This window comes from Neolamprologus multifasciatus, chromosome 22, assembly GCF_963576455.1.
Source record: "Neolamprologus multifasciatus chromosome 22, fNeoMul1.2, whole genome shotgun sequence".
Lineage (NCBI taxonomy): Eukaryota > Metazoa > Chordata > Actinopteri > Cichliformes > Cichlidae > Neolamprologus > Neolamprologus multifasciatus.
Window position 1 is genome coordinate 18,432,114 of NC_140459.1, and position 15,023 is coordinate 18,447,136.

The 15,023-nt window shown below is 40.5% G+C and overlaps 2 protein-coding genes across 8 annotated transcripts in view; one reads left to right on the top strand and one right to left on the bottom strand.

Annotated features, from left to right (window-relative positions):
* The first annotated feature begins 2,008 nt into the window (after nt 1-2,008).
* cfap300 (cilia and flagella associated protein 300) lies at nt 2,009-5,204 on the top strand. Of its 4 annotated transcripts, none has more exons than XM_085149628.1 (7): nt 2,016-2,338; nt 2,443-2,524; nt 2,653-2,722; nt 2,829-2,986; nt 3,081-3,253; nt 3,339-3,405; nt 4,214-5,204. In XM_085149628.1, the coding sequence occupies exons 1-7, from the start codon at nt 2,331-2,333 to the stop codon at nt 4,343-4,345; spliced, it is 690 nt and encodes a 229-aa protein (XP_085005754.1). In that variant the 5' UTR covers nt 2,016-2,330; the 3' UTR covers nt 4,346-5,204. The 4 variants fall into 4 exon arrangements, with proteins under 4 accessions (XP_085005756.1, XP_085005754.1, XP_085005753.1 ...); XM_085149627.1 differs by having other exon boundaries at nt 2,016-2,333; XM_085149629.1 differs by having other exon boundaries at nt 2,226-2,345.
* A 110-nt stretch (nt 5,205-5,314) lies between these two features.
* kcnq4 (potassium voltage-gated channel, KQT-like subfamily, member 4) overlaps nt 5,315-15,023 on the bottom strand; it is a 59,272-nt gene continuing 49,563 nt past the window's right edge. For all 4 annotated transcript variants that reach the window (XM_085149609.1, XM_085149610.1, XM_085149607.1 and 1 more), the window contains 3 exons: nt 9,627-9,758; nt 8,563-8,701; nt 5,315-8,412 (listed from right to left, as the gene is read on the bottom strand). In XM_085149609.1, coding sequence (XP_085005735.1) covers nt 8,212-8,412; nt 8,563-8,701; nt 9,627-9,758 — 472 coding nt within the window. In that variant the 3' untranslated portion in view covers nt 5,315-8,211. The remainder of the gene's footprint in view (nt 8,413-8,562; nt 8,702-9,626; nt 9,759-15,023) is intronic.

A 15,023-nucleotide genomic window follows, 5' to 3' on the forward strand; every position in this document is an offset into this window, starting at 1 on the left:
AATTATCCCCCGGCTGTGTGTTTTCATTATGACAACATGATATTTAACTATGGCTCAGTTTAATGCTCCATTTATCATCATTATTTTTAAGGATGGTCTAAAGCTAAACCTGTATGGCTAATGAGGTTTCATAGAGTGGTCAGGCTCACAGGACTAGTTTTTAACCACTGTGTCACCAAATGAAAGTAATTAAAAAATACCATAATTTTTTAAAAACATTAACCCTTAAGATATGTTGAAGTGTTTTCTTTAAAATGGTCTGATATTATTCATTTCCTTCCTCAGATTTATCAGCCGGCTCCCTGTATGCTTCGTGAGACCGTGGCAAATAAAAAATAAAGACACAACATTATCTTATCCTGTCTCCAGGAAGGGTGTCCCCATATCCTCACTTAGAGGGATACTGTGTCCTGCACTGGAATGTGGACCAAAAGGATCGCACATCCTGGAATGTTGGGAATGTTAGTAATGAAATAAGTATTGGTGCCAGGAAGAAGTTTGTAGGGTTCTTAGTAAGACCTTCCTAGGATTGTTTTCTTTTTTTCCCTAGAAGATTCTTTGAATGTGACGTTCAAAAATGGCATGTAGGGTAAATGTTAAATGGCACCTCGCCTTTGTGGTGCCCCAGGTGTTCCTGCCAGATTGTAAAATTTACAGGGAACATTTTGAAAGGTTGTTTTTTGGAATTAACCGAGTATGCAGAAAGGAAAAAAGAGAAGTTGAGAAAGAAAAATGACAGAATGAGGAATTAGTTCAAAAAAACAGGAAAGAGGAATTTACATTTTGTGTTGACAAATGTCATGGAAATAAAGTCTGCTTTCTCTTTGGACGGCATCACAGCGTCCTCATCAGCAAATCCCATTAAACAGCCGACAGCAGGAGTTCATCCTCATACTGATAGATTCATATCAGTGTCACTGGTGTTTCTTATCATTTGAAACTCGTTACAAAAGTACCAGACTCTAAATTTAAATTCTTTTGTCAACAGCTGTTTCCACATTCAGTAATAAACTGTGATCTCACTGCACTGTAACAGGAGTTTATTACCCTGAAAAACTAACAGTTCCATGTTTGCCATTTCTATAGGAGATAGAGAAGGAGGAAACAAATTCAGAAGCATAAATAAGACAGTCGTGGGGACGGTAACACAGGAGCACTGACGTGGGAACACGATTGACACAGCACAGCAGGCGTGCGGAGCGTTTTCGCAGCCGGATAATGTCGCCCTCTTGTGGCTGACAGGCTTATTGCCTGCCAAAATATGACAAAAAATATGCTTTATGACATTTTTTTACACAATTATGTGTTTTAAAAAAAAAAAATTATTTTAATTTTTTTATTCTTGAAAAGTCTCATTTTAAATGCACAAATTTAAAAGTACAAATAACTATTTTCATTATTAACGTGAACTATGTTACGTATTTGATGGAGCATGATCATCTTTTCCATTACCCCAAGGTCATTACCACATTTTTACTGTTCTATCTAATATGTATGTGTACATAAAAAGAAGATGTTTACAGTGTGAACTACAACAGCTAGTAATTGTCATAACTATTATGTAGTATCTGCAACAGGAAAAAATAAAAACAGGAGTTCCCCTCACAGCTGCTTGTCTTTTTTATTAACTGCGTGAATTTTACACTCCACGCTAAAAATTAAAAAGTAAAATAAATATGAATCAATAATTTTGAGTAAATGCAATTGGATATATACAAAAAAAGATTTATTAGATTAAATTGAATGTATACTTATCAGTTACATATCTTTTAACCAGATTCTATAAAATGTAATATCGTAATTTTACATTGTTTTGTGTTTCAAAATTAGACAGAAAATGGGCAGATTTTTAATTTCATTTTTTTTAGATCATTTTATTGTATTTTATTGGGCCTTTTTTGAGTGTGTTTCATAAACGAGCATAAAATATACATTTTCTTTTTTGTTAATGTAATTTGCACAGTATTTGGCTTTATATCGTAAAAAAGAAGCTTCCAGTCCAATTTGGGACGTCACCAGAGTCCGTTGCCAAAGCAACAAGTAAACGAAACAAACCTTAGATGGGGGGGCCTTTCATCCAACCGGAACAAACCTACAACACGGGAAGTTTATTGGCTGCTCATGAGGACACCTGTCGCTGATTGGCCTGTGAACCGCCTGCACTCGTTTATGGAAAAGGAGCAAGTCCTCGTGTTTCCCTTAACGATCAATTAAAGAGTAAACATGGACGAAGAAAAATACGCGTTTGAGCAGACTTTTTCTTTTAACGCTCTTCGCACTAAGTCATTTTCTTTCCTACAAGATAAAGACACCTTGGCACGGTTGATGAAATGGTGACGTAAGAAGTTAAGCCTAAAAAACAAAAGAAAAAACATCTTCCTTTGTTTATCTGCGGTGTTGCTACCTGTTGGATGCTCTCTGATGGTTGTTTGTTACATTCAGGTCCATGCTGGGGAGGATTTCCGCTCAGTCGTTCAGTTTTGACCACAGTTTCTCCCCTTACAGCAGTGAAAAGTTTGCTCTGGTACGTCTCTAGGATTAAAATATAAAAATGTAATGCTGCGTTGTCAAACCCAATGTAACTGATTAAAACGATGAAAAGGCGTCTTGGTGTGTTTGGTCACTTTTGAATCCCCCTCCATGTGTGCTCAGTGTTTCTTCAGAGACCCTGAGGTGCTGTCCAGCCTGAGAAAGATGGATGCTGGAGTCTGGGTGCCTCTTGGTATGTCATGTACCTTTCATTACTGATATCAGGAAATTGCTCTCATCTGCTCCAGTTTTTGCAGTCAGGTCTCTTCAGATTTTTTTTTTGTGTGTGTGTGTTGCAGACAAGCCAATGGTGTCTGTCAGTGTCGAGCCCACGCCTTGCACTAAGGTCTCCATGGAGCTGTTTGATCCAATTTATTCTTGCGGCATCTTGAGGCCCACTGGGCATGTAGTTAAATGCTTTCATGATGTCTACCCTGACTCTGATGAACTCCGACAGGTGAATCTCTCATCTTTTTTTCCTTTTTTCTTTTCTTTTATTTTGTTGTTTTTATTAACTTTGAGCCAGTTCATGACCTCTTCGGTTGTTCCAGATGTTGCAGGACGAGGAGTCTGAGCACTACTATGTGGTTGGGAGGGAGGAGCGGGGAGAGTTTCTGTTTAGCCTCTTCAAGCACCTGTGTCTTGGGGGTGAGCTCTGTCAGTATGAAGACACCATTGATCCTTACATCAGCACCACAAAGCAAATATACAAAGATCTGATCAGGTGAGAAGCATCTGGCTCCATGTTTATTTATATGCATAAATGAGTCATGACCTAATGGTGAGATTTTGATGCATTTGTTTCGCAGCGTGCAGAAGGACCCAGAGACGAAAAAGATCGGCGTTGTCTCCAAAGTGCTCAAAGTTTGTGCCTTTGTAAGTCCCTGGTTCAGTGTCTGCCTGTTCCCCCGTGAAATATAGAGAAAATGTTGTGCTGCTCATAAAGTTAGTCTAAATAAGAAGCTAGAGTCAATTTAGAAAAGCGAGTATTAGGGGGAGGATTAACATACGGTGTAAACATGCATGTACTGACAGTACATAGACTTATATTCACTTAGAGCTATATTTTATATTAAAGTTCACAGATAATTTTATTTGATGTCAAGTACACCTTTTTAGGCATATCTGAAACATTCCTCTGAGATTTTTGTCTGTATTGTCTGATGATATTTAAGTACGGTGAACATTAACAGATAGACATGCTCGGTAACAATACTCAGGTAGGCTGTGGCATTTATAAACAATGCTCAGTTGGTACTGGGGGGCCACAAAGTAACCAAAGAAAATATTCCCCTCACCATTACCCCACCAACAGCATGTTGATACAAGGCTGGATGGATCCATGCTCTCATGTTGTTAATACCAGATTCTGACCTCACCATTTGAATGTAGCAGCAGAAATCAAGAGCGGTCTGACCACGCTATGTTACGTTCAAAGTCTCTTAAATCACCTTTCTTCTCCATTCTGATGCTCAGTTTGAACTTCAGTACATTCAGTTCATTTCTATATGCCTAATTGCATTTTCTGCCGTGTGATTGGCTGATTACACTTATCCACTAATGAGCGGATGAACAGGCATGCCTAATAAAGTGGGCAGTGAGTGCATTCTTGAGACAGATTGAGACAAATCAGAGACATGTGTTGTTTCCACGTGTGTTAACCACATAATTTTATTGTCTATAGGACGAGTCTGGCCGATGTTTCCCTGGGGTGCGAGAGGAGGAGCAGACATTTGCCTATTTGATTGTCGACCCTTATAGACGTCACGTGACTTTGTTCTGTCACTTCTACGGTGTGGGCAACTTCACAGTGTGACAGCAAAGAACTGGTTATAGAAAACCCACTGATTTTCTGCTGCTCACTATGTATGCATAATAGACTGTATATAAAAGATGGGCATCTCCTATGGGTCTGAAAAGTAAAGCAAATGTTAAAGTGCTTTGACCCTGCATTCTTGGTGGGAGGGGGCAATTGTATAGAAGCCAGTGAGCAAGCAAATACTACTGTTGCAGTCATTTATGACCTCAGGAAACTCTTCCATGGTCACTTTATAGTCTCAATTTCTACTAGCTTCATTGAATACAGCATGATTTCCATTTTGTAAATTAAGGTCCTTTAAAAAAAAAAAAAAGACTATATATTTTTAGGTAAAGTCTCCAACAGCAAGATGGTGACAGTCAAAATGCTCAAAACAGGAGTCCACAAATCAGTGGATGACATTGTTGGAGGCTACATCCATCTTTTATATACAGGCTATCAGACATTTTCAGTTTTCTTCCCATGAGGAAAGCAGCTTAAGACCAGTTCCCTGTTTTGAGTGTAAACTGTGCAAGAAAATGTTTTAATCCTGTCACATACAATTTACTAAAAGTGTGTCTTTGCAGCTGAATGTTTGGAGATAAACATCTAAATAAGGATGTCAATATTTTAAATACATTCAGGTTTTTTTGGTCAAATATTCACCTTTAAACAATCTTGTCTCAGAAAGTCTTGAATAAATTGACTTATTTCTTGTATTTATTATTATTTTTTAGCTCCATTTCATTTCTACCTAAGGTATGATATGTTGCGGTTGTCATGTGCCACCGACTGGAAGGCTGGATTAATTTGAAGTTTGAGTGTGGATGATGTACATCGGAGCCTTCAGGGAGTTGAGTAGCAGCTCTTTTTCCACGTTCGTTGGCAGACCTTGAGTATCATTTTTATCTTGAAACAGAATTTTAAGCATTTTTATAGTTCCTTTTGAAAATTTATATTATTGCCAGATAAAAGACACCAACAGCAAACAGTCCAAAGAGCTTTAATAAATTAATAATTAGTCAAGTGATCCAATTTCATCTCCAGCAGATACACTTTTTTGTTGTTGTTGTTGTTGTTGCATCTCCTAAAAGGATCAAATGGAGGTGCTCATTAGATTAGAAAATAAATCAGTGCCATGTTTCATTCAACCAGTAGCCACATCAATTAGAGTTGGAAGACTTTGTTCAGTTTTCTTATTGCTTGATCAGTTTGAATTTCACTTTAACGACAGTTCAGACAAATAGAGACGCTACAGAGCGATGCTGGAATGTCGGATGGCAGCAAGACAGTGAAAGATGGGCGTCATGAAGAAGACATGAAAAAAGAACGTGCAGATTGAGTCATGCATAGCATTCAGTCAGACGGTTAAAGTTTCTCATACTCTGGTTTCTAGACTAGCGCCCCCTAGTGGCCTCAGAGGTAGTTGTGTGGAAGCCATTCTGAGCTACGTGACATGCTTATGAGAGGAGACATGACAGCAGAGACTCCTGCAACGACACAAATGTCCATGCCTCCAGCCTCCACATCTAATACAGAAAGGGTGTCGATGCAATAAGGACCTGGTAGGTACAACGATATCCCGAACATTCAGCAAAATTCTCAAATATACCAAAGTTTACAGCAGTCAGAACAAATCTTTAGAACAATCTTGACGTTTTGCGGTAACGTAGCATGTGACCATCCTCGCGTGATTTCAGTTAAACACGTCTCTTCGAAGCAGGCTTGCGATAGAACGAGGGAGTAGAAGGCACAGGTATTTTCCTTTCCTGTCTTAACTCTAGGTTTTACATCCTTTAAGTTGGTCTTCTAATACTGGGGCTACCACGAAACAAACAACATGCAGTACAGAGATCTCGCATACATTTTCATAATGCTCAACATTCCAGGTGACGATAAAGTGACGGCGGCACTGTTCAGTTTAATAATGCCTCTAATAAATAGGCACCTCTTCTATAATCTAGGCCACGTAATAAAGCTACCGAGCGCCTCTCCGTGAATTAAATGAGAGCAAAACTGCAAGCTCATAGTGCCATTTTATTCCTCATGGCAGCAAGAGCAACAGACCATAAACAGATCTAAAAGGACCGTGCGAGGAAGTACATTCACTGTGTAAAAGTCTAAAGTGGAGCACCTGAGTCAACTGGCGTGACCGGACCAAATGAATGAATGATTTACAGGGACAGAAGACGTGTTTTTACTGGCCAAATACAGCAAGATGGATGTTTTCTCAGTCAATCATCCGAAGACATTTTTTAAAAAATGTATATATATATAATACATATGAGCTCTGCAATTCGTGCATGTGAACCATGATTTAACTTGAAAATAAAATGCTACATTAATTGAACAATCATATCTAGCTTAATTAAATATATTAACTTAAATCCTGCATTCACAACCAAAATCGTTAAAAAACATCCTCTCTTCTAGGTTACATGAAATCGAGTGCATGAACACAATTACAGTAAAGAAATCAAAACAAAAGATTCATCAAGTGCCAGAGTATTTAAGTAAAAAGGACTTTCATTGTTAATATATGTATATATGTGTGTGTATGTGTGTGCATTTGTGCACTCTCCAGTTTTTTCCATCAGCAGAGAGCATTTAGAGCGCAAAAGGGCAACGAGAAAGAAACCAGAAAAGACAAAAAGAGAGCAAAGTACGGCGGCTGCAAGCTGAGGCTGTAAGGCTGTAACCATTTCCCAGCACACAAGCGTTCATCCGGGTAAGGAAATTCATGCATTTGACCTGGCTGCCTTTCAGGATATTCGATGTTTAACAAAACTACGCCAAACTGGGTCAAAACGTCCCAGTGAGAGTAAGAGCGGGCGCTGCAGACTGCCTGAAGCAGCTGACCTGAGGGTAAGGGTGAGTGACAAGAAGCTCTGGAGAAAGTGATGCGTTCCTGTCCATGAAATTCTCTTTTTTTTCCCATCTGGTCTGAGGAGCATGCGTGCCGGGAACGTGGGCTGCAAGACAGCAAGTTTTAAAGGGCGGGTTTAAATTTAAATACAGGTTACTGAGATAAGTGGCATTTGAAAGCCTGTTAAAGAACATTTTGGCTCTATTAAATTCTAAACAAGTACGAGCATTCCTTATTTCAGTCAAACAGGGATGTGTGTGGGTTGTTTTCTTTCTTTCTTTGTTGTTGTTTTTTGCATGTGGGCTTGTTGGAGACCAAACTTCTAAGGAGTCATGTACTGTATGCACACCAGTCCAACACATTCTCCTAACTCTGTTTCATGTGTGTAGTTTGGGCAATTAAAGCAGGATTTACACGTTTACCCCCTTCCTTTTGTTCAGATGATACCACTGGAGTCTGGTGGCTGTCAGCTGAGCCTGAGAGATTCTCCCCCTTTCCACAGGAGCACCTTGTCTCAGCTCCTTTGGTGCTACTCAAGAGCTGTGATGCCATCCTAAATTATCAAAGTAATCACAGACAAATCAGTGTCTGATGAAAACTGATGGTGTGGACAAAAGTTTTCTCTAAAACTTTAAAAAACTTCACTGAACCCCACCGATTATCTACAGCTTTAAATTAGGCATTGATGTATATATAGCATGAAGTGAGCGGCTGAGAGTGGTTCAGTAGTCAAGTATTAGTCGTTCACGTGTCCTTTCTTCATCTCCATCCTCATGTACAGTAGTGGGTTCAGAGGTGTGTGCGGTGAGCAGCTTTGGCTGTGGCTCCCTGTCAGGTGGAGCCATCTGGTGGCCTCGGGCTGGAAACGTTCACTCGAGGGGGAAAGTAAAGGGGGGATGCAGAGTGAAGACTGAAATGAAAGGAAGTGATGAGAAGTCATTTAGGCTGAGTGAGGACACAGCCTTAGGAAGACATACTGTAAAGGGTTTGTGCCTTTGTTCGAACAGTCAGCTCATTGTCATTCCAAGTTGCCGCTCTCAGACTGAGAGATGAGTGTGTTAGCAGAGGGGAAGAGGTCTCTTTGGTCCGTGGGGCTGTGGTAATCAGAAGTCAGGTCGGGGTCGAGGAGGGAGGACAAGGTAAAGTTGGACGAGCCTTTCTTCAGGCACTGGGAGTAAAAGTTGAGCAGGAGGTCCAGCTTGTTTTCTATGGACTGAACCTGAACAAACACACACAGACATGAATGGCACTCGGTTTCAAAAGCCAAGCTAAAACTCATCACTTCCTAACAGCACATGAGAGCTACAGAACAGAAAGAAAACACACTTTAACAGCTCCATTGTTCATATATCAAACTCTACTCCATTACCTGTTTCTCCACCTTGACTACACGGCCCATCATGCTTAGCTCATCCAGTGAGTCCAGTTCTGGCTGTGTCTTCTCTCCTTTTTCAGGACGTGTCTTCTTATCTGGCTGAACAGCTCCTCGTCCAATTATCTGGTCCACCCTTTTACACAAAAATAAACCATAAAAAAGAGTAAATACCCGAAAACTACAAGACTTTTTTTTGGCTCAGCATGATTGTTGGGAGGGCAATGGAGGAAGTGAATAGTTTCACAACTGAGTTCAGGTACTTTAATTTAACAAGCACAGTTCAGCTGCACAAACGAGCAGTCATTGCTGCTCATCAATCTGGGAATGGTTACAAGGCCATCCAAACAATCTGAAGTCCATGTTTCAACAGTGAGGAAGATTATTTAGAAGTAGAAAACATTCAAGACAAGAAATCTCCCCAGGAAAGGACATCTCAACATATGCAAAAAAACAAACAAAAAACAGAGCTATGACTCAGACTCTACAGGCGTCAGTTAGCATGTTAGATGTTAAAGTTCATGACAGTACATGTTTGGCGAAAACCAAATAGCCTATCAGGCAACAGATTCTGTGAAATGCTGATTTTGACGTTCACAGATAGGACATCTTTGTGATCTGATACCAAACCATTTTGGTCAGGATCAGAGTCATATTTTGGTTTTTTGTGTTCAGAGTATCTTTGGCTTCATGCAGTTAAACCATCTTTGCAGAGAGTAAAGGAGTAATGCAACTTTTTCTTTTTATTAGCTTTTTTTGGCCTAAGTTCATCTGCATTCACAGTCAGACTGAAAGCACTCAAAACAAAATGTTTTCCATAATCCGAACCTGACTGAAGTCCCTAAACACTGATTATTACCTTAAAAGGATAAAACATGACACAAAAAGCCAGTGAGTTTCTAGACTGTCCTCATAGAGCCACAAGTCACTTCTTCTACTGATTTTTCTTTTGTTTGTTGTTAAATAAACAAGAGATAACATGTTGTTTGTTGAGCTTTAAAGAGTGCTTCAGAGCAGATTCACAAAAATATCTTCCTATGAAACACAATTAAAAGAGCTACCTGGTCTGCAGGCTCTTGATGCGGCCCAGCATGTCCAAGTGTCCAGCAGAATACTGCTCTATGACATCCTTCACATCGTACGGGCGTAGTGTCTCCTTAAACTTCCTCTTGGCCACAAGGAACTTCAAGATCCTACACACAGACAACACACACAAAACTCACTGTTAATGCTCCTCCGTCCACCTTTAGATGGCTTCAAAGCGCACGCTCACACAAGCGGGGGTTGAGTGAACTTTTGGAAGAATGCAGGGGTGGGAGGCTATCACATGAGGCAGCCCACCTTGACAATAACAAGATTAATTAAAGTCAGCGTGACCTTATCGTTCACAAACAGCTGCATAATGGTAGCAGTCACAAACCTGCTAAACCATGTGGATATATTGTGACGATGAGAGCATCTCCCAGAGACATTTCCTTATCAGTATTTGCCGTTTCAGCTTTTCTTCGGACAGAAACGGGTAACGCACGCACACGTGCCTCTAGCCCCCCCCCTTCCTCTTTTGTCAGTGTGACAGCCACACTGGAGCCACTGGTGGACCACAGCTGCTCTGGCTCCCAGTGGATGCATCATCACCATCCACATCCCGGTGTGGGGGGAGTCACACACCGAGGATTGTCGAGCCAGCACTACCCAGCAAACACATCAATGACAACATCCGCCGCCAGAGCTGTTCTGGTCGGACGTTTCGCTGGAAGGAGCAGAGCGAGTGCAAGAGATAACGGGAAGAGAGCAGAGGAAAGTTTGAGGATGGGTGCGAGTGCACGCCAGGCTTTCTGTGTTGGATGGGTCATTCAATTTCCTTCTTATCACTTAGTCAGCTTAGAGATGCTGGACACAGATACACATCCAAGCTTTCTCCACACCCTGTGATAGATTCTCCTTCACGTCATGTCAAGAGAGTTTTGGGAGAATGAGGGTAGGAAAAGCAAGGAAGCAGAAGGACGGAAGATTTTTTTTTTTTTTAATGAGACAATCCTATCTCTCTAACCCCAGACGACTGAGTCCGCTGTAATAAGCCGGAAATCAGAAATGCTCAGCTGTTTTAGGAAATAAAAAACACACATGCATAGGTAACTGCGTGCACAAACACAATAATGTAATAACACAAATGCATACATGAATGTAGCTGCTGCTCGCTGATGTACACACCAACACAAGTGTGCATGTGGGCGATGCACGAGCAGTGAAATCTCAACTTGCGCGAGGGGTCATTTTCTGTAATAACCACTGTAACCTTTGTTGAGGTCTGCAGCTCTTGCATTTCCAGTGACCGCGTGTTGTATAGTGACCGTCCTGCAAAGAAAGGGAGAAGGTGCAAGCGAAGGAGAAGAGGAGCGCGAGGAGGAGGAGTGGAGATCTGCAGCTGGTGCCGAAGCAGCCGTCAGCACACTCCTCCTCCTCCTCCTCTCGCAGCACTCTATTTCTTGATGACTTCTGCGTTTGGGGGTATTTTTGCAGGCGATCTTTTCTTATTTTGCAGGTAGGTGCAGATTTTTTGCCAGGGTGGGTCTCAGGTGTGGGTAAAAGAAAAGGTTGAGACAGGATGGGAGGGGGTGGCGGGCTTAGATTTGGATCCTCCAAGGATTTCTTCAAATTGCTGACTCTCCTTCCTGGCCACTGATATGGTTTTCATAATACACAGTCAGGTAAGAGTAGGGCTCCCCTCTCCCTCCAGTTAACTTCCTGTCAGTCGCAGTTCTACACTACAGCTGGCACTGCTCACTGAAAGATAACATCACCACCACCCCAACTTCTCGGAAGCTGAGACGTAAAAACACAGTAATGACTGAACAAATTGAAGTGTCAATTGTGCCCTAAAATGCTTGCTTAGCCAATGCAAATATTTTTGCAAGTCAGCAAAGGTGGATCTCTGATAGTGTCAAATGGCAAGGATTTATCTGGGAATTAAAAACGAAGGTTGTGCTGACACAAATTCTACGTGGGCCAAGTAGGGTGAGCACCTGCAGGTCTGATCCTTCACTAGATTACTGAATAAACCCTATAAGCTACAGTATGTGGCTAAGTATGCTTATGGACAATTTGATGTGTAAATCTGATAACTTTAAAAAATATTCTGCTGAAAGAACAAAGAACAAAATCTGATGATTCAAGATTAAACACTATAAATAGTGGCCGTGTCCAAGCTATTTTTGTCACTTCGTCTGAGCCCATCATTTCTTTATATTTTGCTTCCCAGGAGTCAGACGTCAAAGTGGGCTTAAGCAATAGTTCTCCAGGCTTCCTGAAGTTCTTTGTCAGGAGTTATTTGTTTGACACTGGCTGCTATTTGACTCATTTTCAGTTCAATCCTTGTACCTGATCATTTTCAGAGGAATATTTGTTTTGTTTGTTTGTTAAGCCACTTAATGCAGACCTATGAATCATTCCAACTACAAAGAAGAGAGTTCAGGCTGCGTTAAAGAATAAAGGCCATAACAAAAATTCACTTTGATGCTCATTAGATTTGTACAAACTCAGTTTTTGCCTCATATACTGTATTTTCATGTGTTTTTGCACATTTCAATAACTGTCTACACATGTATCCCATTTTTCTAGCATAAATATAAACACATCAACAGTGGCTCAAGACATTTGCATAGTACTTTAGATTATTGGATTTGTTTTGAGGAGACTTACAATAAAGGAAATACAGAAAAACACCAGACCTAATTTCCCCACACCCTCCTCTTTTCTCCCACTTCCAATCCCTTCGCACATACGCAAACAGAACGGGCATTTACGCATTTATTCAGTCAGTCGGGCACTGATTAATAACATGCACCGAAAGTGAAAGATCAGCAGTAAGACCTGCTGCAAAATGTGGTGTTTTCACTTGCATCATTCAAATACCTTTCTGAGAAACTGCATGCATGTGTGTGTTAACACAGTGATGCACCTGCTGTTTACACACCTGCACTATATATAGGAAGCTCCTCACTTCTATTGTCTGCAGCACTGAGCAGCTGAGGTCAGAGCTATCTGCTGAGTCAAGTGAAAACCCGAGGAGAGATCATATAATGGCCTATCAGTGGCATTACACTATCAAACCATTATACATCATCCCTGCAATGGTAAACATCCATCTGCTGTGCACCCAATGAAGAGAAAGCATCACTCTATGTGTTAACAAGCACTGTGTTCAGACAGCTCATTAGTAAGTGGACAAGAGTAAAGTCTGATCGGTTTAAACAGCATCAAACTTAGAAAACCTGAGAGACGGGACAGAGATGTCCTGTTGACCTTGTTGGGTAAGAAGACAAATGTGCTGCATTTCATAACTGCCTGTCTTTATAACGGATGCAGGTTTTTCCATTTCTGATATGATACTGATACCAATCTGATACCAGTGATAAATTAACAAGCTGTATCCACAGATACAGACACCTAAAAAACACCATGCGACAAATCCAAGACTGTTTTTTTTATTAGTGAAATAATAAATGCGGGCAGGCCTCAGATAAATACAATAAAGAATCAAAGCTGTAATATAATCTTCCATTTTTCCAGTTTATTTCACTAGTTTAATTTAAGCATATTATCATATTAAGAGTCAATATTTACACTCACACCAGCTGACAACATCTTTTGCCAACATGCATGGAGGAAAGCAACAAGTGTGGTATGAAGAACAACTTCATCAATGCATTTTGGTCTGTGGCCTTTGTCCAGGTAATCAAAACCATGTTATGTGACCATAAGTGTAATAAATATTCCAACACAATCAAGCTTTTCGGGTTCAGATCAGACTGACAGCATAAGCTGTTCCCTTGTTAAGTGTCTGTGTCTCTAATGTTCAATCATAGTACTCTTTCAACCTTAGAAAATATTAAATTGATTGTTATTTCTCCAAGCTATGAAGTCACCGTGGTAACTTGCACACACCTTACCTGCTCCAGAGCAGGTCATGTTTGAGGTAGGAGATCAGAGATAAGAGATAAACAAAAATACCACCTACTCAGATCTCTGCAAAATATTGGTGGATTCTTTCTCTAGCTTGCCTCTGATGCAGCTAAAAAGTTAGAGGTAAAGATGATGGCTTATAAACACATAGGAGGTGTACTGTACATGAGATAGCAGCTACTCTGTACCTAATGGAAATGCTCCAAAAGGTCGTAACTATTTATGCCATAAAACTTTTTGTATTTAAAGTGTAGTCACCCTCAGTCTTCAGAGTTAACTCGTTGTAGTAAAGCGTTCCCTCTGCAGAATGGAATGATTTTCTTCACAGGAAAATATCTACAGTGTTCTATGTGAGATATAAGAAGAGGGAAAAACATTTCTAAAAAACGGCGCTGATGTATAATACACGATATAAACCAAAAGAAGAGGTTTTGAGAACTGTCCCATACTGCACTTGAACTGACAACCTTCAATCTAAAGAGAGAGGTGAGCACATATGGTAACTTACCTACTAAGCAAGAGTGAGAGAGAGTTTAGCAGCTTTACTGTCCTATAAGATGTCATGTAGTAAAATAATCCTGAAGCATAAAGGCTGGAACTTGTAGTACAAAATTTACTTACTTAGTTTTGCAAACACTAAGTTTACTGACTGACACAGTCTGCATTTTTTTCCTTCTTGGCTTTAAATGGACTTTATTTATTCAGTGCTTTTACACTGCAGGCTTTTTCACTTAGCGTACACATTCATACCTTAGTTTTAAATAGATTACTATATGCTGTACATCTCCTCAGACACACTGAGTGGCTACACCAAGAGTGTTGCTTTTAGCCCGTGTTACCTCTATAACCTCTTTGGCTTTTTCAGCTCACGGTTTACAGCCTCAGCTGACAATAGAAATGTTTACAATTAGTCACATGTTGTCAAGCTGGTCTCTGGTACCTTGAGTTGATTTACCAACTGCCTTTGTGTGATTGCATCAGGGAAAGGGATATTATGAGCTTACAGGCCAGAAATCTGTCTAAAACAAGTTACTTTTGAATGACAGCTGAATTTCACAATCCCTGATGTCATGACATATAGATTTTTATTTTATGCATATGACCGCTATTTTTTAAAGTACATATGGAACCACACAGGCGCCGTCACGCTATCAAGAGAAATGCTCTGAGGGTACAGTGCTGACATCAGGGACCAGAGTCATTTTAATGTGCTCTCATCGTCGCCCCCCCCCCCCACCCCCCACCCCACCCCAATCTGCACCCCGGGAGACCAACTAGACTGTAACACCAGATGTTTGCTAGCAATTGTGGTTTTTCTGCTACAATCAGGGAAAAGCTCTTACTATTATGTGAGAAGGAATGTGACTGTGTACATGAGGTGGGAGGACACCGGACCTATGTCCACATGTCTCTCCACTTTTCTTCTAGTGCAAAGAGATGACAGCGTGATAGGAATTAACATTAATCTCAGCTCAGGTATAAACAACTTCTTATTT